Here is a 26917-nt window from a genome sequence, read left to right as displayed (position 1 = left end):
TTCTAAGACACCATCTTGAAGAACACATTCAGCTCATTCTGCGTAAGGGCAGAGAGCCACCACAAATTATTAAAAGCTCCTGATATGTCCAAAAAAATACATAAGACATACTCAAACTCATTAGAAGAAACAATGTTCATAACATTAAGATAAGCATCTTCTGTGCCCCTGTCTGGGAGAAAACCATACTGATTACTAATCAACAACTTTCTAGAATTCAATCTGTCACTAATATGAAGGTAGGAAATTTTTTCAAAAACCTTTTCAATAACTGGAAGAAGCATTAAAGGCGTAAGAGGAGCTCATGGTAGGGTCCTGATCACCCTTTTAACAAGAGAAATTGTTGAAAGGAGGGACCTCCATTCAACAATTTTATCTAACTCAATCTGAGCTATGCATAGCAGTTCCACCCGCTCTTATGACCACTGTTCTCTTATTTACTAACCTAGATATTCAAATAGTCACGAAGATCTGCTCATCTTCAAATACCCACACTGTTCTAAGCCTTGGTCAGGATGTTAAAATAGTCTAGCCAAGTTTCATCACCTGTTACAATACTTTTCAAATAGGGAGATTTCCATTTTCAAAATTTTTCAGCATTTCATGGCACCAGAAATATAACAAGGCAATCAGTCAAGTTATGAGTCACCCAAAGGGTACAAAGCTTTCTAACTTGAGGTATTGCTGCAGAATAGCACAAACTGCTGGTGCGTTAGTGCCCAAAGGACATTAACTCTTTTCATTAACACAGTGAAGAAGGAAATGATACTGAGACAGTGACTAGAGAAACTACAGAGTAGGTTGGGACCCGTCTACACATGCACTAACTTATAACCACCGCCTGTGATGATCCATTCTCTTGTATACAAAACTTCCCTAGTGCCCTTTGAAATTTTTATAATGTTTTGACTGAACTTCATTTTGGGCTAGCAAATGAGAACTGGCATCCACAGATACATCTGCTTATTTAGTTAATTATTTATTCATAACTAATCTACATAAGCATGAAATAGTTATAAATAAGTGTGTATCATGATTGGTCACAATAGTAAAATAATTTGTACCATAGTGAAATGTAAATAATTTTTTTTTAAATGTACATGAATTTGTATTATATATATGTGTCACCGACTGACAAAAAACACTTTTAAATGCTTTTAAAAAAATCACTTTAATACTCACTTTTCCTAGAAAGCCTGGTGTAGAATGCTTGATATTCTTAAAAATGGCTATTGTCAGGAGTTATCAGGAGAGAATGACTAATATTATGTCATTCATCCACAGCTATTGTGTGATATAATAATAGGCTTATACATACAATTTTAAGGTGTTATCATGTTTGTCATGCCATTCAATGTACATTATGACAACATACAATTATTTGATTCCGTGACACTTTTATTTTTATAATCACACAACATGTAAATATGATGTAATTTAAAGTAATAAAATATTTTTATACTTTTATAAAAATAAAATAATCCTCTTATGAATGATTATAATTTATGGCAGGTACAGTAACAATAATAATAATAAAAATAATAATGATAATAGTAATCGCATAATGCAGTAAAGAACAATGGTAGTTCAGTGGATACAAGTTGCTGATATTGAAATTTATTATTGTAAAGGTTAAGGTTTTAAAGTAATTTTAAATGCATTTTAGATTATTATAATCATAACACAGTTGAGTCAGAAATTATATTTCTCTCCCATCTCTTCATCTTTCTCTCTCTCTCTGTTCATTATTTTATTAAGCACTTATTATTAAACCTCTAGTCATTTACAACACAGTTTCAACAACAAATGAAAAGACTAAACTAATCTTTATAATAAAAAAAAAAAAACAAAAAAAAATAATGTTTAGAATGTTTAAAAACTAAGTAGATAGTTAAATTAATGCTTTAATGATTACTTCAAGATTGGTAACTATGAGTGATCAATCATACCTTCAAGATTAGGGAACAATGTTAAAGAAATGTTTAAAAAGGAATTAAAAGGGTTATATAAATAAAAAAGGAAAATATTTAATTATTAAAAAAACACAATACAATTTAATTTATTAAATGGTTATCAGGTGTGGTAGTCCAATAATTGTAAATCCTGTACATTACTTGCACAATTTCTAGAAACACGAGACCAGTGGCTTGAGTAGCTTTTAGTTGATAAAAGCCAATAGAAATGAGTCATCTGTCACTCACTCTTTCTGAAACATTCAGAATGCTGTAACCATCAGACAAGCCTGGATATGTCTCTTTTATTGTCTGCTCAGCACTTCTTATTGAAGGTTTTGCAAAGGAACGAGCTAGTTGATGAATGCTCATCAAGCTGATGGCCTGAAGTGGTAAGGTCCCTAATCCTCTGATGACCTTCAGGACAGAGGATTCAACTTCACCTTTCATCTAGAAGATTCAGGATTTAAATCCTGAGGTAGTGATAAATTTATTGTCATCCTCACTTATTGTCTATCAAGCTCATGATCTGAAGTGGCAGAGCTCCTCTACTCCTCTGCAGACTTTTGTGGCGGAGCAGGAGCATCTTCACCTTTCATCTGGAAGATTTTGTCAAGTTTGGCATTTTCCATATATTAAAAATTAATGAAGTATGAAAGATTATACCAAATAATATTGGTTGAATAACTGCAGTCAATGAAACTTGTATACATTATAAGAATATGCATTTAGTTTTTCTTATTGTAGTATATGACGAACAACGAGAAAGGTTACCATTGCCCAAAACAAAACCAAATCAAAGCTTTAATATTGATAATCTAAAAAGTATAAAATTTTGAACAAAATAGAATGAATGTGAACAGAAATACATAAACATTTTTGGGCTGTTGTACACAAAGACAAAATAAAAATTTCAAGAGTTGTTTATTGCAGTATTCAAATTAATGAAAATTAAGTCAAAAATTAAAAAGTGAAAAATATATAATTTGAAAAGATTTAGACAAATAATCTTACATAAGTGAATTTTATGTCAAATTATCTTGCACATGCAACATTAATAATAACAATAATAATGTTAATATACATAATCTGCTGATATCAGTCGCAGAGTGGTAGCATCTTGATCTTTCATCTGGAAATCCTAGGTTCAAATCTAGGTCAGGCATGGTATTTTTCATATATTACAAATTTACATTTTCATCTTCCAATGTACAAGCTTCTTTTATAAATTAAGTCGTCAAAAAAAAAAAAAAAATGCTGAGTAATGTAATAATATTAAAATCACCAATACTATAAATTACGATAATATGAAATGCTTTACACTTGTACTTCATACAGTTTTATTTTTTTTGTAATAAAACAAAACATTGAAAAAAGACATGAAACATGAAAACAATGAAAAAAGTACTTGTAATTGAAACACATCTATATCAAATTAACAAAAAAATATAATACTAAAAAATAAATTACATTTTATTAACTGATGAAACAATTCACATTTTTTAAAAATCAACAACTTTTATTTGTTATCAATAAAAAATTAGCAGACTGTATAAATAGAATGTAGATTAAATAATAACACATTGTTGTATCAAAGAGCTCATAAAATGATAACAAACACTGGACAGTAATCATTAATCTACACGTGGATAACTTAAAATTTCTGATAAAATAAAAATAATCATTATATAGCACATACTTAGGATAATTACACATAATAATAATAGAAATAAGAATAATAGCATTGCATTGAAAAATTTTGTTAAAAAATTTTGTTTTGTTAAATTTAAAAAAAAATTTGTTAAATATAAAATTAATAAAGAAACAATAAAAAAAGCAGTTTTATCAATGTGTAATTTCATTTCTATGGTGATAAGAATGAGAATGAGAATTTTATAATTTATACTTTAGGATTTTAAAAATACAAAACTGATCAAATGCAATTTTTTAGGAATCAATTACAATTAAAAAAAATAAAATAGTCAAACTGATATAATCAATATTTGTTTTAATTTCTACTTTTAGTACTGCTTACCTTTCTTAGCCTCATTTCTTTATCACTTGATGCATTTCAGAATCACTACAATAAGTTCTGACAATGAAGTGGTTCCAAAATGCCTTAACAAATGATAAAAAAATGAAACTAAGAAAGGTAAGTAGTATTAAACATAGAAACTATAGTGATCTTAGCAGAAAAGATAATAGTAATTATTGTCTTAACAACAATTTTGTTTTAATTATTAAGAAAAATAAATTACAACTATAACTTTTTTCTTTATTAGATCTAATACTAATATCTTATAATATTCAAAAATATCTTATGAACCAATTTTGAAAAATGATCTGTAATGTTTTGAACTTGAAAATAAATTTTGAACAACATGTAAAACATAACAGCATTTAAAACGTGATAACACTTTTAAATGTTGACGAAAAATTATAAACCATTTCCCTTGAAATTAATACAACTATTCTTTTAATGGCTTTATCAAAGATAATTATCAGTTTCTTTCTAAATCTAGTTTTGTTTTTAATGCATTTTTGTTAATGGTGTTTATTTTAAAAAAGTTAAAAAAAAATTATTCAATATAATCAAATAATAAATTCAATCACTGTTGAGGTTATTTATTTAACCAATGTTTTAACTGAATTTGGTGAATCTGTAAATTAAAAAAAAATATGAAAACCATTTTTAAAATAGAAGTCATTAACAACAGTGCTACCAAAAAATCTATTGAGGAGGGTGTTGATAACTGACTCTGAAAAAGACTTTGGATGTGTAGTTCCACAGATAAAACTACTATATCAGAAATATGATCTAATAGATCTATTATTATACATGCATGATAGTGAAAATATCATCAAAAATTACAAAACTAAGGGGGGTTATTTATAACTAAAAAAAAAAAAAAGCTTTTGAAAAAACTTCCATGAAAGATGACAAAAGTGGGTCAAATGTGGTACAAGCATATTTTAATGAGGAAGGTGAGATTATTGAAATGGCAGGAAAAATATAAGATTTTGTGTAATCAAACCCAAGAGCAGCTACAAATGTTACAATTTTCTTTAAATATCTCAATAAGTGGCATCCTTGTAAGATATTCAAATATGAAGGATTAAATATTAACAAATATGATAATTTTTAGTAAACCAGTTCCTATAGATAAACAATTATCTACATATTCTGGGAAACCTTTTCTTTAGGATGAAAGCCACTGATCTATAGACTGTACAACGATAAAGCCTACTTATAATTAAATAATAAGGACAAATATTTACTAAGTTTAATGCTGATGTGACCTCTATAATAAAAGTATAGACGTTAGTACCATAATAACATAATTACTTAGTTACTACCACATGCAACATATATAATTTTAACAAGGAAGTAGTAGTTAAGTGAAAGGAAGAAGCTGGTTTCTTAGCTTTTGTAAAATAGAACCTCAAGTTTTAATCTTAAACAACATTAAATTACAACAAAGAAGTTCTAACCATAAAACAAATAACAAAAACCAATATGAAATATGATGCATTAGAATGAACTCATAAGTTATTATAAAAATATATTGGCATTTTCAATAAATTACTGGCCAATATAAAACATCTTTCTAAATTTATTTAAACAAAAATTAAAAAAATTACTTTTATAGAAACAAGCCTGTCAATGAGTTTTTAAATAATTCCATTTAAAAATTATTTTTTTTACATCTCCATTTAACATTATGTAAATATGTGCTCAAATCATTTCCATTAATGTCTTCCAGATTATTTAGCAATAGTTACTTATTATCTAGCATTAGCACAGATTTAATTTATTGTTATTTCATAAATTTATATTTTAAATTATTAATGTGGTCTTAACCACTTCTATTTTTATTTTATAATTAACTGTATACTTTTAAACTATTCTGATCAATATTTTTCCACAATTTCCCTTGTTCAATGCAGCCAAATGCTGATAAGCTCATTTTTCTATGACAATTGTACAAAAATTCAAAATGGTGAAAACTACTACATCCCCTTTTTTAATTTTGTCCAAATTTTAATAATATCAATACCCCATAAATAGAATTTTTTGAACCATTTTCAAATAAATTATGCTGTGCTGATTTGGAGATATGTAACCCAAGTCTTCTCTGGTTTGGAGAGGTTAATCTGGGCAACCTTACATAAATATGTAAATGCAAACATCTTTTGGAAATTTCTATAATTATTTTGTGTTAACTGACTGAGGGGGGGGGGGGTTTGAAATGTCAACATTTGAAAATATATACCCAAAACTTTGGCCAATATTCTTTCCTTTCAAAAGTATACAGCAGCAACAGTAATAATGACTAAAGTTGGGAAAATAAAAGTAACATATATTAATGAAGTTAAAAAATTAGTAAATATGTTATTATAATGTAATAATCTAAGGTTTTTCTTTCAAAAAGAATACCTACAATAAACCAAAAATAATAATATGTTTTACCTATCGATTTTAATTCTATACATACCTTTAACAGAAATTTATTGATGATTTCAACTAGACAAAAATATAAATATTACATATATATATCTGATCATAGAAACTGCAATAAAACCTATTCAAAACTAACATATCTTAATGACAAACCAAACCAAATTTATTTTAATGTAACATTTTAAAAACTCATGGGCCGATCTTTGTTGAGGTAATAAATCTCAATCTTTCATCTTGGAGGTTTCCTGCTTGAATTTGATCAGGCATGTTATTTTCACATGTTACAAATTTTCATTCTATATTCTCTCTAGTAAGTTACTGACAGGAAAAGCATTTACCAAAAAAAGAAACCCACTAAATTGCTCCTACCTAATTCCCCTCTCTAAAAAAACACTGGTAATAAGGCAACAAAAAACTTTAAAAACTTAATGTCATAACACTTTCAGACACGTTTTTAGATGTTGTTTTTATTCTCATGGATGATGTTACTGATGGGCAAATAAGAAACACAATTTAATGAAAGATTTAGTTAACTAAATTTATAATTCTACAACACTTTTTTTCTTTTGATTTTTTCAACATTTTTTTGTAGTAAATTTATAAAATCTCAGAATTCAATGTTTTTATTAAAATTTTCTTGATTCAGAATTAAACTCGGTCAAACCAGTATTATATTTTTTATTCCACTTCAAAAATTGATGTTTATTGTCTAACATTTTGGTTTTCTAAGTTCTCACATAATGCAATTCCACTCTCACAAATAACAGAAATCATTATATCAATGAAAACTAATGCATATGTTTGTACATACACACACAAACATAATAAATTTTCCAACACATTAATCTCCTCCCACATAACTGGATAAATTAAATAAATGTTGTAATTCCCACTTAATGAAAATATATAAAATAACATTTTACTCAAAAAAAAAACTAATTAAATAACAATATTTGAATAAAATATGCAATAGTTATTTAAATCATCATAACAAGATAAAGCCCAAAAGTAAATTATTGATTTAATATTACGTTTTCATACAGTTAATTAGTTCCTCCTACATACAGTAATCACAGCATGTTTGTTTAATGATGAGAAGAGTAGGGATTTATGGGGATTTAAATCTCAGAAGCTCAGTAGAGTATTTTTCTATGCTAATTTGTTATTTTTTATAAATGAATCTAATTACTGAAAATAAAAAACAAATTTTTAAAACGTTTTCATGTTTTATATAATCAACAAATAATTACATTTTAAATAAATGGAAATTAATAATATTTATAGTCATATATATACACACAATAAGTGAGATAGCAAAATTAGTATCAAAGGTAAATAACACTTAAAACCATCATTTTTTTTTTTTAGTTAGCTTTAAGTTTTTGTCACATATTATTCTATGTAACTGTCATACTATGATACTTATCATGGAACATAAATGTTTATTTATTACCTTTTTTTTTATCAATTTAAAGATTTTTTTTAAGATTGTCTATTGTTTAAATATATATATATCAGTGGCGGCTTGTGTATAGGCACTGTGGAATTGCAGCACTCCCTATTTCCATTTGATATTATCAGCAACATTTAATATGAGTCCTTTTTTCTTTAATTCTTTCTTTATATCTGTACAATATATAATCCTTAAGCTTAACATCAGTAACCATTCCCCAGTTTATGAAAAAGATACAAAAATTTTTGTATGGAACTGTGCAGTTCACAGTTCCAGCAGCGTGGTGTTTGGCTGTTGTATGCACCCATCAAATAAATAACAGGTTAGATTATTTTACATTCTTTTCTTTAAGAGATTTATTTGAAACTGGTTATTTCTACCATGGAAATTAGAATGAATAATTAAAAGAACAGAAATTAAATAAGTACTGTTGGAGAATTCAGAGAAAAAAAAAATATTTCTAACAAAACAGACAATGTAAATTTAAAAGAGTATTTTCTTTGAACAAACAATGAAGGATCTTTTAAGAGCATTAATTTATGATGACTTAGATAAGTAAAAATAAAATAAACAACTAATACTCACTTTCCAGAAAGAACAAGAGATAAGCTGTCAACTTTAGTAACTTTTTCTTGTGCGTATACCTCTTGATATTTAAGCTGCCGTATCATTTTCATACAATCTAATACTTTTTTAAATTGATGCCTTGTAACTTTCAAAGGCCTGAATAGTGCTTGGTATACCTGGAAATAAAAAGAAACACATTAAAATTTCTTGATATAGATGTAAACAAACAAATTGTATTAAATTTATTTTAACATTTATTAAAAAAAATAATTTGCTAAGAGAAATAACGACTGTATTATTTTCTAATAGAAATTTACCACATTTATTTGTTTATTCTACTGTATATGCTATGCTGCATTTATTACTGCTTTAAAATCATGGGGCTATTGACTCAAACAAATTTTCCTTTATACTGTAACCAATCAACTATTACCATTCCAGAGGCAATTACTTTCTTATATCCTTTCCCAGAGATAGCAGAAAGATTCAAACACACAATCGATATCTAAGAAACTAAACAAGAAATAAAGAATATAAAAGAATATCTAATAAAAGAATATCTATATATATCATATATTCATATGTGTCAGCAAATTCATATATACACAATACAAACAAAATACAAGTCATGAAACTGCTGATACGTAACCATATTCTTAAATTTGTAAATTTGAATGTTTATAATAATTAATTTTTATAAAATTAATTGAGCAACTTTTTTAATGAAAACATATAATTTTTATTGTATTGAATTCTATAAAGGTGGGAAAAAATAATAACATGATAATATCTAATTTACATGAATGTTCCATAACAAAATTAAATAATACCTTTTTATCTCTATTTTTTGTTTTCACTCTTTTAGTTTAATGAATATTAAATGAGAGGAAAAACAAGAAATCTCTAGTATAAAGTTAATAATAAAACAGAATAAGATAGAAGAGATGAACATAGGGAATATAAATTTATAATGTAATGCAGCATTTTATTGTTCATGACAAGTATCGCATGTTATTTTATGCAAATTATTTTGCATGAAATAAGACAACTAATATTAATGAATTTAAGTCAATTTTACTGCAGTAAACAACTATTATCGTGTAAGATATTTGTTAATTGCATAAGCACCTTCTACTCATATATTAGTATAGAAAGTAATATTATGTTATTTGATAGCAAATAAATTAATTATTGCTTCATAATTTGTTTTACTCTTCTAAATGTGTCAGTCTTTCTTAACTGTTGTGACACATGTAAAGCATATAAGATTCAAACAACATTAGTCATCATTGCTTTCTCTGGGATGTTCATTATGTAGACAGCTCTCATAGTGAACAGAATAAAGATATCATTCTTAATATTGATACTCTTTTTTAGTCAACAATTATTCGACTCCTATTCTTTATAAATCTCAATATACATTTACATTGATGTAAATGTACTGTAGGATGTACATTGTACATCCTACAATCCCAGTTATCTTTTTAATCTGTAATTCTATATTTGATATTAGCAGATTTTTTGTTTGTATGAGAACTCTCTTTGCTTGTGTCAGTCTACGTTTTAGCTTTATCTTACTTTGCCCTTTATTTATAGCTGAACTGCTTAAAATATCAAAATTCTGTAACTTCTTTAATATTAAATTGTACTATCTTAATATTTAAATCTTCATTATCATCCCTTCCTTCACACTTGATTATTTAATCCAAAAGTTAGAACATTTCAATTGGCTTGACTTAATGATAAGTAACATCATATTTGATTCAGGGAAAAAGCAACGGGAAACCACTTCACTCCTCACTGATATTGATTAAATGGCAGTCTTGAGAGTAGCTATGTCATTTTTGGGTGGGATTGATACCTTCTACAACCATTTGGATATGTAAACTAACAAACAGTACAGTATAAGAAATATAATTTTGAAAAGATGTGAGGAAAGAATTAGGAAAAAAGTAAACTATCATGTAAAGACAAAATATAATATGAATTTAAGTTAATATGCAATTATAGACTAAGTGTAGTTTTACAGCTAAGAGTAAAACACTAAACTGTACATTAATGATTCTAAGTTTGATTTCAAAACTAGCTGATGTAGAATATCAATCTTCCTATCATTTTTTATGACATTAAACTGAATTGTATAAATAGCAGTACAAATACATTTATAAGAGCTTTTATTAGATAAATCTATGTTATTCAAAATAAATCTTTGTAATGAAGAAGCATGGTGCATTGGTTTGTTTGCAGAATATGCTAACATTTTTATTTTGAATGAAGCATGGTTTCTGAATTGTTCAGAATGAAGCGTTGAGATGTGAGTTATTAAAAAACAACTCATTCATCTGATCAAATTTTTGTTTGCTGTAGGTGCTCACATTTTTATTTTGAATGAAGCACTTCTTGGCAAAATGCAACAAAGTAGCAAACTGCATTTGCTTGATTTATTTTTTTGGCAAAAACATTTAACAGAATCATGTGTAATGAAACATAAACCATGCAACATTTTTGCAGTGGGCTATAGGCCCGTCTTTTTTCTAGTAATAAATAGGTGTAATAACTCTGCACTTGCATTGTATTAATATGGACCTAAAAAAGGGATCTATTTAAAAAAAAATAAAAATATGAATATAAAATTTAGAATATTAAATAACTGAATGCTTTTTTTTATTATTTGATAAGAGTCATAATCAAGTGTTTGTATGTAACCTGATGTGAAACATAAGTCTTTTCAGAAAATGACTTAAGTATTATCAAAAACAAGAATATCTATACCAAAGTAAACTAAGAAGTAAAGTATTGTAACAAGATCAGTATAATGGACCTGAGTAACGTATTCCTGCCACTTAAGAAGAATGTAATAAAAAATATAATAATGGAAGGAATCCAGAAAGGGACTAAAAGAAACCCTTTTACTAAAGGTAACATGTCTGTTTAACAATTGTCCTTTGTAATACTACCCACTGACACACCTAAACAGATGTTGTTCCATGAGAAGAGTTACCGGACCTAGGTTAGGAATGCATGAGAATGAAAGGGCTCGGTCAATCGTTCTCATGCTCAACTGGGGACTGGTTTTGCAGGTAAAGAAGGTAGGAGTATAATTACTCTGAGAAAAACCAGTTGAAAATCAATCTCTAAGTGAGACGTTATGATGTCAGTCTGCGAGGAGATTCTTGTCAAGGTAACATCACAAATAATTCCAATACATGAAAACAAGAAGTGTTTGGTGAGTTACAGATATAAGTGAAAGAGATAATGTACTAAATTTAATTCATAAATTGTTAGGGTAGCTTTATTTGTGTACACCAAAGGTATTTGTAGTCTTACCTATTATACCATTGTTGTTAATACAAGACTAATGGTTGAAAGACTAGCGGGCATGCCCGCTAGTCTTAACACTAATTCAGTCTTTTGTCAATGGGACTGAATTATATAACTACCTGTAAATAAAAATCCTAACGATTACTTTAAATTCTGTTTTGTATGTAATCACTGTTTATATTATTATTATGATCACTATGATTATTATTTGTTTATTACTGTCGTTGTTATTATTGATTTGCCTTATTTTATTTATGTTCTTAAACTAATAAATTGTAATTATATAAACATTTTCAATTGTCAATCTCTCAATATCCTGATCGAGCCACAAACATACAACATTATTTTTTTGTTGCTTATATTATATTGTACATAATAATGTTGTATAATTTGTAATTGATATAAAAATTCTAAATTGTAATTTTTATAACAATATATATTAAACCTTTATGTCTTTATATGATAGATATCAATATGGGAATTGTAAGAAGTATCACTACATAAAATATCTTATTCTACGCTACAACATACTAGGGTTAGTTTTGGAAGGTTCCTGAATTTTTATTCTACTATAAATGATGGAGCAATTTAAATAATGATAAAAAATAATTTATTTATTTATTTGGCTATTAATTACATACATAAATATCAAATTAATATCATCAGTTGTTAATAATGATGTGTAATATGGTGACATGTTGAAAAAAGCTTAAAACCCTATTATAATGTAATTAAGAATTAAGAATTTTATCTAAAGTAAAAAGAATGTATATATAAATGCTTAATAATATAAATGCATATAAGTCATGGTTAATAAATGATGACATTTATAGCAAAAAATATTATAATTATTATTTAAGATTTCAGTAATGGTATTCCATAATACAGATAACTAAATATCAACAATTTATGAGTGTACTAGATGGAAAAATCAATAATATTAATGGAAAAAAGGACAAGGAAAACCATTGTGGAGAATATGTAAATTATCTAAAAAGCTTTCTTTATTTTATGTGACTAAAAGAAAGAAAAATGTTATGTTCATATGTATTTTTAATTTGTTAAATTCTATTGTTTAATTAAAATACCTGAACATTATGAGTAAAGTAACTAGTAATTACAAATCAATATTAAGAAATTATGAATGCAATGTAAAATAACCGATTATAAATTTTAAGTGGTTAGACAAATACAATGATGATTGATAACAGTATGAAATTTAAATATATTACTATAACTAGAGAGGCACTTACAAGAAAGATAAAATAAAACATTAAACTGATAAAGTGGTAGAAATTAAAATAAATATCTCAACTGTAAATCAACAAATTTGAAAATATTTTAAAGTTCATATTACTTTAATAAATATTGTCTATTTCAAAAGAAATGGGTAAATAAATTGAATTATCATTACTAGTTTTATTTATTTTGTGTAATTTGAAATTACATAAAATGATGCAATGGAAGACTAAAAGAGTAAGATAAAAAAGAGAACTCAGAACGAAGAAACTTTCTTCATAAGAATTTCTAAGAAACAAAAGCTCTTGAAAAAGATTAATGTTTAACTTCAATTTGAAAAGAAAAATAAATTAAAGAAAACAATATTTTGTTAAGATAAATAATTAACATCATTTTATAACCAAAGTAATAATTTTAATTTGATAGCAATTTTTATATAACTACAATTAAAAATTTATAAAATTACAGATAACTAATTATACTCATGAATTTTTCTAGGTTTTAACTTCAGTAATTAAGTATCACTAACCTAACAAAAATACAAATTAAAATGATTTTACTATTTTCTTGTTCATGACAATCAGCAATGATATTAATTTGAAATTTAAACTTTTATAATGACACTTTGAACCAAATAATATGTTTTTTACAAAATTTTATTTTACGATTTGATGCCATTAAAAAAGTTTAAATTTTATATTAATTAAAACGATAATTTAGGTTAAATAATTTCTAACTATATACTCTCCATTAAATAGATTCATATAATATTCAATTCATTTTTAGTTACTTCAAAGCAAATAACATGTACTAAATTAAATCTAAACTAGTAGACATCAAATTTAATAAAAATACTATTTTTTTTGAAAATTTACCTTTCTACAAACTAGCATGAATTATAAATGCTCAGAAATAAGTAATTTCAAAAATTTTTAGCATGGTGCAAATTACAGATATAATAAATAAGTCTAAATATTAAGTTATACGAATTAAATTAAACGATTATTTATGGATTTTAGATAGACAATAAGCAAATAAAAATGATAAAATGCTGTATTTGCACTCTCGCAATTTTCAACATTGAGTCTTGAACAATAAAATAAACTATACCCTCTTACAGTCTGATGTTTCATAACATCTTGAATGTTGGAAACCGTTTTAGAAATTAAATGGCAAGTAAGACTGAATTGCCAATGGTCAAAGCAAAGTCTCTTTTAATAAACCAGTTCCCATAGATCACAAAAGTTAAACAATGCTGGGTTTCACTGAGAGTTATTGGCATTTATTGCTAGTGACTAATGATCATAGTAGACAATCCAAAAAATCTATTGAATTAAAGTAGAGTAATTGGCAGAAAATTTAAATTTTGTAAATTTTTGTTATTACTTTCCCAACTAAAGCATTATTACAGTATAGCTGTAAAGGTATCAGTCAAAGTTTTGGGTACTGAGATTTTGCAAATGTTAACATTTCCCCCTTAGTCTAAAAAAACACAAAAAAAGTTATAGAAATTCAAAAAGATGTGTCCACTTATACATTGGTCTGTACTTTGATTAACATGTCTGAACTGTAACAAAATAAATTCTTTAAAAGTTATGGTTAAAAAAAATTATATTTATGCCATTAAATGTTCAACAAAAATAAATAAAAGGGAGGCGTACTTTTTACCATTTTGAATTTTTTTATAGTGATCATAGAAAATTGATCTTTAGTATGATAAAAGTACTTACTAACTTGTTTAAATTTCAAAGTTTTTAGAGAAACAGATTTAGGGGTGGAGAAAATTCAATATTAATTTGAAACAGTTTTTACCTCATACCTCAAAAACCCATTATTAGCCAAAAAAGTTGAAATTTGGCAAAAATATATATGCCAGCTTTGATCTGATTTCTGACTTCATCAGACAAGGGAGTACCCCATAATCCATTTTTTTTTTTGAGTTTAGTAAACTGTAATTATTTTTTAGGCTTGCTGAATAAATCGCACCAAATTGGGTCAACTCATTAAAGTTAATAATAAATCAATAAATAAACTCCAAAATGCAACAAACAGCAGCTGAATGTGACTTACTCAAAATATCTTATTTTTATTTATTTTTTATCTTCAATTTTCAAGATTGGGAATCCAACTATATCATCTTAAATGATAAGTAAGACTGAAATGCCAGTAGTCAAGGCAAAGTCATTAATAAACCAGCTCCTGTAAATCACAAAAGTTAAAGAACATAGGGTTTCACTGAGAGCTATTGACATTTATTATATGCAGACATATTATTTATAATATATCTATTAATATTATATTATCAACACATTGCACATATTTATAATCTGTAGATGACATGGGAACTATTTAAAAAAGGTAGGGTTCCATGTTAACCAACTTAAGAATTTAAAGCTTTTGTATAATTTCTGATACTTCATTGTTTTCCACATTGTAAGTGTTATTAAAAATGTTATATGAGGTAGATGTTGAGAAAGGTATTATTAAATGGGCCCCAAATTAATCTAATAAAAATTAGGATTTTTTTTTCAGCAATTATACTGTAAATATAATAAAATTTTGATGAAACATATCAACTGGTCAAGATCAACTGGGTTCCAAAATTATTTATTAAAGAATTTTGATTTGAAACTCAATTATACTTTTAATTCTGCATGATTTTTTCAAGGTATCATTTGATCAATTTAATAAGATCGAATCCAAATTATTTTACTGAACATTTCGATCTTTTTCATAATTGTACACTAAATATTGCATAATTAAGTTAATAATATTTTTAAATCGTATGGTGCATTTGACATAAAAATTTGTTACGGACAAAGCCAAAAAAATTGTACAACCCTTTAAAAAACTGTACCAGGTTTTTTTTTTAATTTACCAAAGAAAGCTTTTATTGTTTAGATTTTAAGTATTTTCTTTAAATGTACTGACTTAATCAGAAATCCTTTTTAAAGAAATTATATATAATAAACCCAATGATTAGACCAGTGGACAAAAACCTAAAATTATTGTTCTTATTGTTCTTCCCAATTAAGAAAAGTAGTTATCAAGCTCTTAATAAGAGTCTTTTCAGAAATGCTTTTTTTTGCATTTACGTAGAGGTGTAAATCGAGTAAGATTAGAAAGTCATCAACAATGGGTACATTTTTCATTTTTTAAGAAGAATTTCAGTAATGAAGTGAAAGTTGTGGGTTAATAGAAAACTAATTAATACTACTGTCAATTTTTACTTTTATTATAAAAACATTTATTAAACCTAAAAATCATTGGAAAAGTTATAATGTAACTTTATACATACATATATAAACTTTATATATATACATATATATATATAAAGTTATTTATAAACACATACCATGTAACGTAACTGCTGTATTTTAATCAATAAAATACAATTTTTACCTAGACATAAATATTATGAAACTTTCCGAGAGAGATGCAGTTAGAACAAGACAACCTTTGCATTATCACATATCTTTCAATAATTCTCTATTGTTCTTTTATACTTGTTGAATATAATCAGTTTATACAAGAAATACCATAAAAAATTAAACACTTCATTCACATTGTTTAAAGGTAAATCTTTTTAGTAACTAAAGGTAAAGAATCTATTGTCTGATATTCAATTCTAAGGGTATCTAATATTATCTATGTCCATAATCAATATAAAATATGAGCCTTTATAAACAGGATACCAGGTGAAACACCTTTTAGTTTACTTAAGGGAGTGAGTGAATGATGATGGCTTGCGCAAAATAGCTGCTTTTTAAAAGAAATTTAATACCGTAGATGAGAGATAATGGATTAGAAAATATTTTAACAGTAATAGAGTAATAACTAAAAATAGTCCCCTGCCTTTCCAACCCACAAAAAAATTTAGTTTCTACATTTTTTATATTTATTCAAAATTAAAGAAATATATATCAACAGTAAATTATTACACCATGAGTTAATACCAGTAATAGGCTAATGAAAAACATGAGAGTTAAGATTCTATTATAGAGTCGATAAAGTTACTACGGCAAAGAGATTTTAATTTAAAGAAAAATGATAACATTAACCAATAACCAGCCATATTATATATTCTAGTAATACCAAACATTCTTTGTAACGTTATAACAAAGAAATTCAATGTTCTATGAACAAAAGATAGTAATATTGTAACCCATTAATTTAAATAAAAGGATTTAATTTTGTAGCTATACAGTAAGGTTATAACAAAGTTTAAGCATTCATTATATATAAAAGCAAGGCTTTATTAAATAAGGAATAAATACCATTTATTACGTAGTTGTTTTTAAATTAAAATTCATATTACTAAGTAACAAGAATTTAAAAATTTGCAGTTCTTATAAAAAGTTAAACTGAGTATTTTCCTTGCTGTTATTTAAGGAGAAAATATAATATCAGTTGAATTTAATCAATATGAAGGGTTTGAACCCTTTCCACAATATATACATCTAATACAAAAAAATATTTCTTTTTATTGTAAAATTATTTCTTATTTTTCGTAATTTTTTTTTAATACATGACATGAGGAAAGTTTTCAGACAGTTAACCAATATCCACTGCACTCTACAACTAAAGACAAAGAACTTCAAATGTCTGGTAAAGATGTTAAAGACAAACAACTTTTCTTTTTTCTCTTTTTATCAAAAGAAAATAACAATACTAAAATCAATAATATTTCTCTTAAGAAATATCTAAGTTTTTAAAATTTATTTTCTTTTATGTAATTTTACCTGATGTATGGTAGTTTTAGTCACATCCAGGATCCTAAAATAATACAGATTTTATAAATTTATAAATCTTATAGATTTAATTAATTTTAAAACTTACTACTCCAATTCATTATGATAATTACTAAGATTATAAAAGAAAATCTGTTCTGGATAGAAAAGAGGACACTTGAGTATGAACTATTGTATTTTTGTAAAACGGTGATGTAATTTATTTTTAAGGCCCAGTGTCATTAAAATGTCACTAAACAATCTGAAATTTAATGGGAATAAAGATGAATGTCTATATTTTAACTTATGACAATTAGACATTTTATAAAACTATTTTCTTGAAATTGTACAGCTTGGAAAATTAAAAACACAAAAAGGAGGGATAAACACTGTTTTACCATACTTTTCTTTAAAAACTATATAACAACATATTTCTTTCAGCTTAAACTAGTTCATAAAAAATAAAATAACATAAGCTTTAATCTGTTGTATGTTTTTTTTTGTTGATAATACTGTAACTGCCCAAACCCAGGTGTCTTCTTTCATTAATCAGACTTTATCAGAAGAAAACTACACATATTGATTAATACCAAGCCTGCTGATTCCTTTTTTCTTTGTCATTTTTTTGCTACTTTACAATACCCTCTCACCACGGCAATAATATCTAAATCAATTCTAACGTGGTATCCTAATCCCAATCTGAAATTTATTATATACTTGTTAGACAAAGAGATAGGTAAGCATGATTGTTTTATTATAATACCAAACTGAATACTATACTGAGAGATTCAACAGCTCTATCTATGGAAGCAAATGAAGTTAAGTGGATGCCTATGGAAAATTGAAATAATCTACACCAAATAGAATTGGCCCCATGATTATCTCCCATTGGATTGTATAAGATTACAATAAGATGTTGATTTTTTGATCAATTAAAAAGTATTTTTATTCATGAAGGTAAGTAAATTTATTTGTTCTACAATTAATTTGAGGAAAACAGGGAGAAAAAATCTTGCCATGCCAAAAACTCGATTCATGTTTTGTCAAATTTATGTAGTGAAATCTAAAGGGGTTTTTGTGTTCTATCCTGTAAAATGTCAATAATTAGCGATAATTGAAGATAAAAGTTTAGCTAAATAGTAATCATATGATCTACTACAAAAATATAAATATATTTATAATTATGGAAACATGTTCTCAGTAAAGAAAAATAATAAAGAAAAATATTCTCTTTTTTCCCCTTTTTTTATAAGCAATGAATACAGGTAGTCTCATTCTTTCGATAAGTTAGTTCTACACTTAACTGGGCATAGTCAACCACATTATAACGTACCAAATTGCTAATCCAATAATATTCTAGAGTTGAGTCTAAGAAGAAATTCTAGATTATTCATTTATTTCAATATCATTGTAAAATGAAAAATAAAATTACGTAGCTAGAGCAAGGAGTAATATACAAAGAAATATATACAAATATAAATCAAACTACAATACAAGGAGGCACCGTCTTTTTCATCAGTTACCAATAACCACGAAAACTACTGAACCAAACATTATTAAATTTTAATTATAATTTTCTTATGACCCCCAGAATGTTTACTACAGTTCAAACCTCACTACTATATAAATAATAAATAAAAACATGTATAAATAAATAACCTAAAACTTCTTTTACTAAATTTAATGTCATTCTTTATGACTGATTGTATTGCGTATATTGATCATTGTCTATGTTAATATTGACTTCTTCAGAAGGTTATTATGTGTTTATTAAATTAAATGTCATTGTCTATAAAATATCAATCTGTATTACTAGCTTAATATACATGAAAACAAATTAGTTTGTTAATAAATGTAAAACGAATTGACAATTATTTACATATTTAACAAAGTTTTGATGGTTTGAATAATATTGAATTTTTATATCAATATTGACTTCTTCAGAAAGTTATTATGTGTTATACTAAATTTAATGTCATTATCTAATTTGGCATGACCTGCGAGAACTCATCCTCACGTGAGCATAGTAGGTAGATTTTTATATCCTGAACTAAGAAGTTTTATCAGGATAATCCATATCCATAATTTGTATAGATTCAATTTTCAGTTTGGTATCAATATTTTCATAATGCCTAGTCGGCGAGGTCAAAGATAAGAAGAACTTCTAGGGCTACTGGAATTTATAATCTTAAGACAAAGTGAATCTTCACCGTTCTCAAAGATTTGAAGAGCAACTCAAAATTGAGTTCAACCTTATATGTTAGGTTTAATATGTGAAATATAGGTGAAGTATGCTTTAAAATATAAAATAAAAAAAAATCATGTTTAATAAAATTTTATATGTACAATGAACCACAAGAACTCTCAAATATTAATAAAAAGGATAACAATCATGTTGTCGAAGTCAATCATTATAATCATATGCTGCGGAATCATTCATTTACTTTCAATAAAATAAAAATAAAATAAAAATAAAAATAAACTATAAATACTCATATTATTACATCGCATTCAATGAGATTTTATTTAAAAATAAAAATACTATGTAAAATTTTAATTTGATAAAAAATATCTCTGGGAATTATAAAAACATACTGCTTTGATTGGTTGGCACGTATTATCCATAGACATGTACAAGACTAACAATATATTTTTTAAATCATATAGTTTTGTATTTTTATTTAAACACTATATTTATAAGATTTTTATATTACATTCGTATTTTGGTATATTTAAGTGCTCGGTGGATTAAACCTTTTTGATGTAGTATCATTAGCTTTAGAACTAATTAATTTAAATTCTCTAATAATACGTGAATATTACTGGTAATAATTTTTAATCACATTTAAGTTATTGTAAATACTTATAAAAATTGTTTGCTATTACGTTACAGTCTATCAGTTCTGATCTAAACAAATTATACCAAAAAAATTTTATCAGCATAAAAAATTACGGTGAGGAATCTTACAACAAAGTTGTACAGATCTTGATTGTGTAGTATGTTTTTTTTTTTTTGTCTTCAGTCATTTGACTGGTTTGATGCAACTCACTCTCCAAGATTCTATATCTAGTGCTAGTCGTTTTATTTCAATATACCCTCTACATCCTACATCCCTAACAATTTGTTTTACATATTCCAAACGTGGCCTGCCTACACAATTTTTTTCCTTCTACCTGTCCTTCCAATATTAAAGCGACTATTCCAGGATGCCTTAGTATGTGGCCTATAAGTCTGTAGTATGTTATGTTATGTTATATGTAGTATGTTAGTATGTTGCAATTTAAGGAATTGACGGTATTCATTGTCTTTCATCAGTTTGCATATAAAAATATAAATTTAATAAATATTTTCGTTTTATCATTACAAAAAGTACGATTAAATGTGAATAATTAAAGCGTTAAACTCTTGATTTTGACTATTGATATACTATAATCTCTTTTATAACACGTTTTCATGCTCAAAAAATATTTTTACCAACAAAAAAATTAATACAAATCAACATCTATTTTCGATTCTTACAGAGAATTTTACAGAGAAATTTGTACGTAGAATATGGAAATGGAATTTTGTCCAGGCATGAATAATGCCTGACCGATACTCGAACCCGGAATCCCCGGATGAAAGGCCGAGAAATTACAGCTCCACCACGAAGATCGGCAGATTGTAAAAGAATATATTATAATAATTAATATAGATAAATGTAATAAAAGAAATCTTTATTTTTATGTGTGTATTCAATAAAATTAATAAAAAATGGGAAATTATTAAAATTATGCGTTAGGAAAGTATTTTTGATCATAAGGACGTTCTAAGAAGAAGCCAATCAGCAATCAAAATCTAACGCTCTAATTATTAATTATAAGCCGTATTTTTCAAGCTGATAAAACAAATTGCTTGAACTTATTATTTTTATATGGATATGATGAAAAACAATAGATAGAATAAGTTTAATTTTTTTAAATAAAAATAAAAGGAGTTTTGTATATATAAATACAAGACAAATATACTGTAGATTGCATCTACAATACTTTTTAATCTCGTCAGTAGCGTAAATTTTCAAAACAATAGAAAACTCTTTCGTGTACGTCAAAAGGTTTAGATTCTGTGAGGCGTATTATATTAAAGGATTTCGATTCTTTATCACACTACGTCAATCCGTGTAAAAATACATAAAAATTCAGCCACGATATTTTTTTGAGTATTTATAAAGAAATATATATGCCGATAAGTCTCTGTACTTGAAAATCCATAGTGGATGAATAAAATATTTAAATCAGATTACGTTTTGTAGATGTCGATTTTGATTGGTCCCTTTAGATCCAACGTAGCAGTTAAAGTGAGCAATCAGACTGAGAGTAATCAACTGCAAATTGTCGACTAACAAATATATATTACCAACATTGAGTTAATGTAGTAGGAGAAATCGAATCAAAGTTTAATCTTAATTCTTGAACAATTTATCCTAATGACACGTAATTATAGCAACTCCTCATTAATTTCATTATTTTCCCTATATTAAGCTGATTTAGATTACAAAAAAAATAATAATTTAATAAAATTTCATAAGTTTGCCTAATTATTTATGGACAGATCGAATTTCACTGAAACTTTTTGGTTCTTTATCTAAAGGTTAAAACAAATTTAAAAAAAAGAAAATTTTCTAAGTTATTTTAATATCATAATCTGATATGTCTGTGATATAATTTTAAAATGTCTGCCTAATTTTTTACTAATTGATTCTCTCGCTTTCATTCAGAATAATAATAGTTTTATAGAAAAATGAAATACTTATTAAAAAAAAGCTCACCAGGTTAGTCTAGTTGTTAACTCGTCACTAGTTGAAGAGATTGCAACGTACATATTAGATTAGTGATTAACTCGTCGTCGTAAATCAGATATTTAACAGCTGATTTTCGAAGTAGAAGGTTCTGAAGAGTTCAATCCTACTAAAAGTTAGTGATTTTTAATCGGATTTGAATACTATACAGCGTATACCGGTATACTTTGGTGATTTTTTTTTTTTTTGTTTAACCTCCGGGACCACCGTTAGGTATTGCTTCAGAGGATGAGATGAACGATTTGTAACGTGTGTAAAAATGTCATGTCTGACCGGGATTCGAACCCGGAACCTCCAGATGAAAGGCCGAGACGTTAATACTCGCGCCACGGAGGTCGACACTTTGGTGATATGGGTTCAATTAACCACACGTCTCAGGAATGGTTGGCCTGAGTCTGTACAAAACTATACCTCATTTACATGTCATACATATCATCATTATCTCATTGGGCCTTGGAGGATTGCTTATTGTTCACTAGTTGAAGAGATTACAACGTATACATTAAGAAAATAAAATATAAAAAAAATTTAACGTACGAAATATGAAACCGAAGTTTTTTCTCTGGTTTTTTTTTAATGAATGAACGAATGAATTTTTTTTTTTAAATTTGTAAACTACAAAGTTTGTAATTCACAAAAATGATATCAACATCTGATTAAAATAATTAAAAATCTTTTCATCGTTTATGCTTGGTAAAAGTAAAGAAACTGGTAAACCTCTTTTGAAATTTCTTCCTAAAAAAAAAAAATAGTTAAAATTAATTTTTCTAGTTTTAAACCACTATGAGGCAGTAGCACAAAACACGTTAATATTTTAATATTAAGGTTTTTCTGTCAAAATTAACAACTTAAGAGCAGGCATTCCACTGGTAAGTATTTCAAGAGAAAACATATCGGACAAAACTAATATTTTATTCGTACACTTGTAAATTGCTAAATGTGGTCAAAATAAGCTCAATCTAAGATTAGTACACTTATTTAAATAATGAACTTTTACTTTAGTTTTGTATGAAAAAAAACAAATTCTTTAAAATTTATAGAACAAACTTTAACTACATACAGTATGCAGGCAGGGCTTGATCTGTGAAATTACATCATTCATTTTTGGTGCAGTGGTAAAGATTCGTCGTCGTAGATCAGCTGATTTCAAAGATTAGAGATCTCAGTTTCGAATCCTAATAGAGGTATTTGCGTTTATTCAGATTTGAATATTAGGTCGTGGATACCGGCGTTCTTTAGTGGCTGGGCACCAAACATCTGACATCAATGCGTTCCGTTCCATCAGCGATTAAAAATTATTACACAAAAATAACCATAAAGTCCCATACAAACTCGGTTTTAATCTTACTTTTCGCCAATATGGAATTATTTAAATACATTTATGGCTAATCCTTTATAATAGTTCTGTAAATACAGTAATAAAACAATTGTTTACATCAAACATCTGGTTTTTTGAGTTTTAACCGAGCACAAACAAATACAAACGTGCGCGCGCGAACACACACACACAGAAAGAGAGAGAGAGAGAGAGAGAGAACTAAGTAAAAATGGATATTTTAAATAACATAATAATAATAACATAATATAACATTTGATAATTTACTACCAAAAGCGCGTACTACATACGATTTTCCTTGAAAAGGAAAAATTTTTTTTCTTTTCACTTTTTTTCCTTGAATGGAAAAAAAATGAGAATGATGACTTAAAAAGATTTGTGTCAGTACGTGATGGAAGGAAGCAAATATACCATTGATTAATTCGTAATGTATGCCCGTGTTTCGAAAAAAATTGGTCATTATCACGCAACTCTTGAGTGCTAGTGATGCCTGACTTTTAGAACGGTTGATTTTTTATTGAAAGCCAACATTAAAGTAATATATTGCTTTAAGGAGGAAAAGATATGACCAACTATACATAAATTATGAAGAAAAATACTCTACAGGGATAAGGCTTTGCACCGCTATAAAAAATATCGGTATAAGCATCATTATGATTTTCTTATAAGTTACGGATACATAGACAGAACAATGCAATTTGGTACACTTTTACTAAATAATTAATCTAAATTAAAGAGAAATAATAGCATCTCACTACTATATACACTTTTTCGTTTGTTCCCTCTAACCGCGAAAACTAACGAACCAATCGCTACGAAATTTCTTATGATCCCTGTTATATTTATCACAGTTCAAACTTCAACAATCTCGCTACTATATAAAACAGAAATATAAAAAGAATGTATAAATAAATAACCTAAAACTTCTTTTATAAATTTAATGTCATTTACTATATCGATTTTATTGTCTATATCGATAAATGATATTGTCTATGTCAATATCGACTTTATTAGACAGTTATGTGACTCACTAAATTAAATGTCATTGTCTATAAAAGATAACTTTTAACTATTATTGTAATGAACATAAAAAAAAATTAGTTTGATAATAAAAAATAAACGGAATGACCAGTATTTACATATTTAACAAAGTTTTGATGATTTGAGGAATATTGAATTTCAATATCGAAGTTACTATGTGTTTTATAGACTTTAATGTCATTGTCTAACCTCGCGACCTCTCTTTTTTTCTGTCTAGCCTCCGGAACCACCGTTAGGTATTTATTACTTCAGAGGATGATATGTATAAATGAAAATGAAGTGTATCTTGTACAGTCACAGGTCGACCGTTCCTGAGATGTATGGTTAATTGAAAACCAACCACCACCAAAGAACACACTGGTATCCACGACCAGTGTATTTTTTTATACGGATTAAAATCCGTATAAAAGTAACTAATTACCTTCACTAGGATTTGAACTTTAGAACTACCGACTTCGAAATCAGCTAATTTGATCTCGCAGTTTTCGTGACTTTTTTTTTATTAACCTCCGGGACCACCATTAGGTATTTCTTCAAAGAATAAGATGAATTTTTTTAGCGTGTGAAAATGCTCTGCCTGACCGGGATTCGAACCCAGGGACCTCCAGAAGAAAGGCCGAGACGCTAGCACTCGAGCCACAGAGTTGTTCTTGCGACATTTTTTTCTTTTTATTGTTTAGCTTCCGGGAATTAGCGTTCAGGTATTACTTCAGAGGATGAATGAGGATGATATGTATGTGTGTAAATGAAGTGTAGTCTTGTACATTCTCAGTTCGACCATTCCTGAGATGTGTGGGTAATTGAAACCCAACCACCAAAGAACACCGGTAGCCACGATCTAGTATACAAATCCGTCTAAAAATAACTACCTTTACTAGGACTTGAACGCTGGAAATCTCGACTTCCAAATCAACTGATTTGTGAAGACGCGTTCAACATTAGACCAACCTGGTGGGTGTTCTCGCGACCTGCGGGAATTCATTCTCACGTGAGCAAAGTATCACTCCGTAGAGTTTTATACCCTGAAGTAAGAAGTTCCATCAAGGTAAGCTATACACATATTTGACACAGATTCGACTGCCAATTTGGTATAAAGATTTTCATAACGTCTAAATCGACGAAATTACTGATAGGAAGAAGAAAGAATCTCTAGGGCTAATTGGATTTATGATCGTAGAGAAAATTAATTTTATCCAGATTATTCTCAAAGACTTGAAGAGCAATATATAAGCTCAGCTCAAAATCGAGTACAACTTTCGATAAATATGTCAGGTCTCAAATCAGCTTTTATTATCACAATGAAATTTAGTATCTGAATTTGAAAATGATTCAAACTGGTAACATGATTAAAATATCTAACCAATGTAATGCTAAAAAGACTATCCTGTGCTAGGAGTAAAGTAGTTCTTGAAGAACTTCAATATCCTCCTGATTTAATTTTTTAAAAAATCGATTTTGGGAACACATCTTATATATAAACATTTTATTTATCCGGTAAGTTGTGAATAGCAATAATTATTAAAGCCACAGCCCATACATTTTATTTCAACCAGTTTTTTCAGCTGCTGCTAGATCTGGATGTGTGTGGGTATATGCAAACGCAATTATTGGTACTGGCTTTCCAGGCCTATAGCTGCAAATTTAAGAGTAAATGTACAGGTAAACATGTAGTCTTGAACAGACTCAGGCCGACCACTCTTGGGACGTATGCTTAATTGAAACCCAGCCACCAAAGAACACCCACCGGGTTGGTCTGGTGGTGAAGGCGTCTTTCCAAATCAGCTGATTTGGAAGTCGAGAGTTCCAGCGTTTAAGTCATATTAAAGGTTGTTACTTTTATACGGATCTGAATACTAGATCGTGGATACCGGTGTTCTTTGGTGGTTGGGTTTCAATTAACCACATATCTCAGGAATGGTCGAACTGAGACTGTACAAGACTACGCTTCATTTACACAATATACATATCATCCTCTGAA

General features: G+C 27.3%; 1 protein-coding gene across 4 annotated transcripts in view; it reads right to left on the bottom strand.

Annotated features, from left to right (window-relative positions):
• The window catches only part of LOC142327906 (popeye domain-containing protein 3-like), a 333359-nt gene that overhangs the window by 84856 nt on the left and 221586 nt on the right, over positions 1–26917 (bottom strand). For all 4 annotated transcript variants that reach the window (XM_075371267.1, XM_075371269.1, XM_075371268.1 and 1 more), the window contains exon 2: positions 8453–8610. In XM_075371267.1, the coding sequence (XP_075227382.1) occupies positions 8453–8610 (158 nt within the window). The remainder of the gene's footprint in view (positions 1–8452; positions 8611–26917) is intronic.

The sequence above is a fragment of the Lycorma delicatula genome, chromosome 7 (genome assembly GCF_047948215.1).
Source record: "Lycorma delicatula isolate Av1 chromosome 7, ASM4794821v1, whole genome shotgun sequence".
Classification (NCBI taxonomy): Eukaryota; Metazoa; Arthropoda; class Insecta; order Hemiptera; family Fulgoridae; genus Lycorma; species Lycorma delicatula.
The sequence above is the reverse complement of the archived record's forward strand: the minus strand, read 5'-3'. Positions and strand labels throughout refer to the sequence as shown.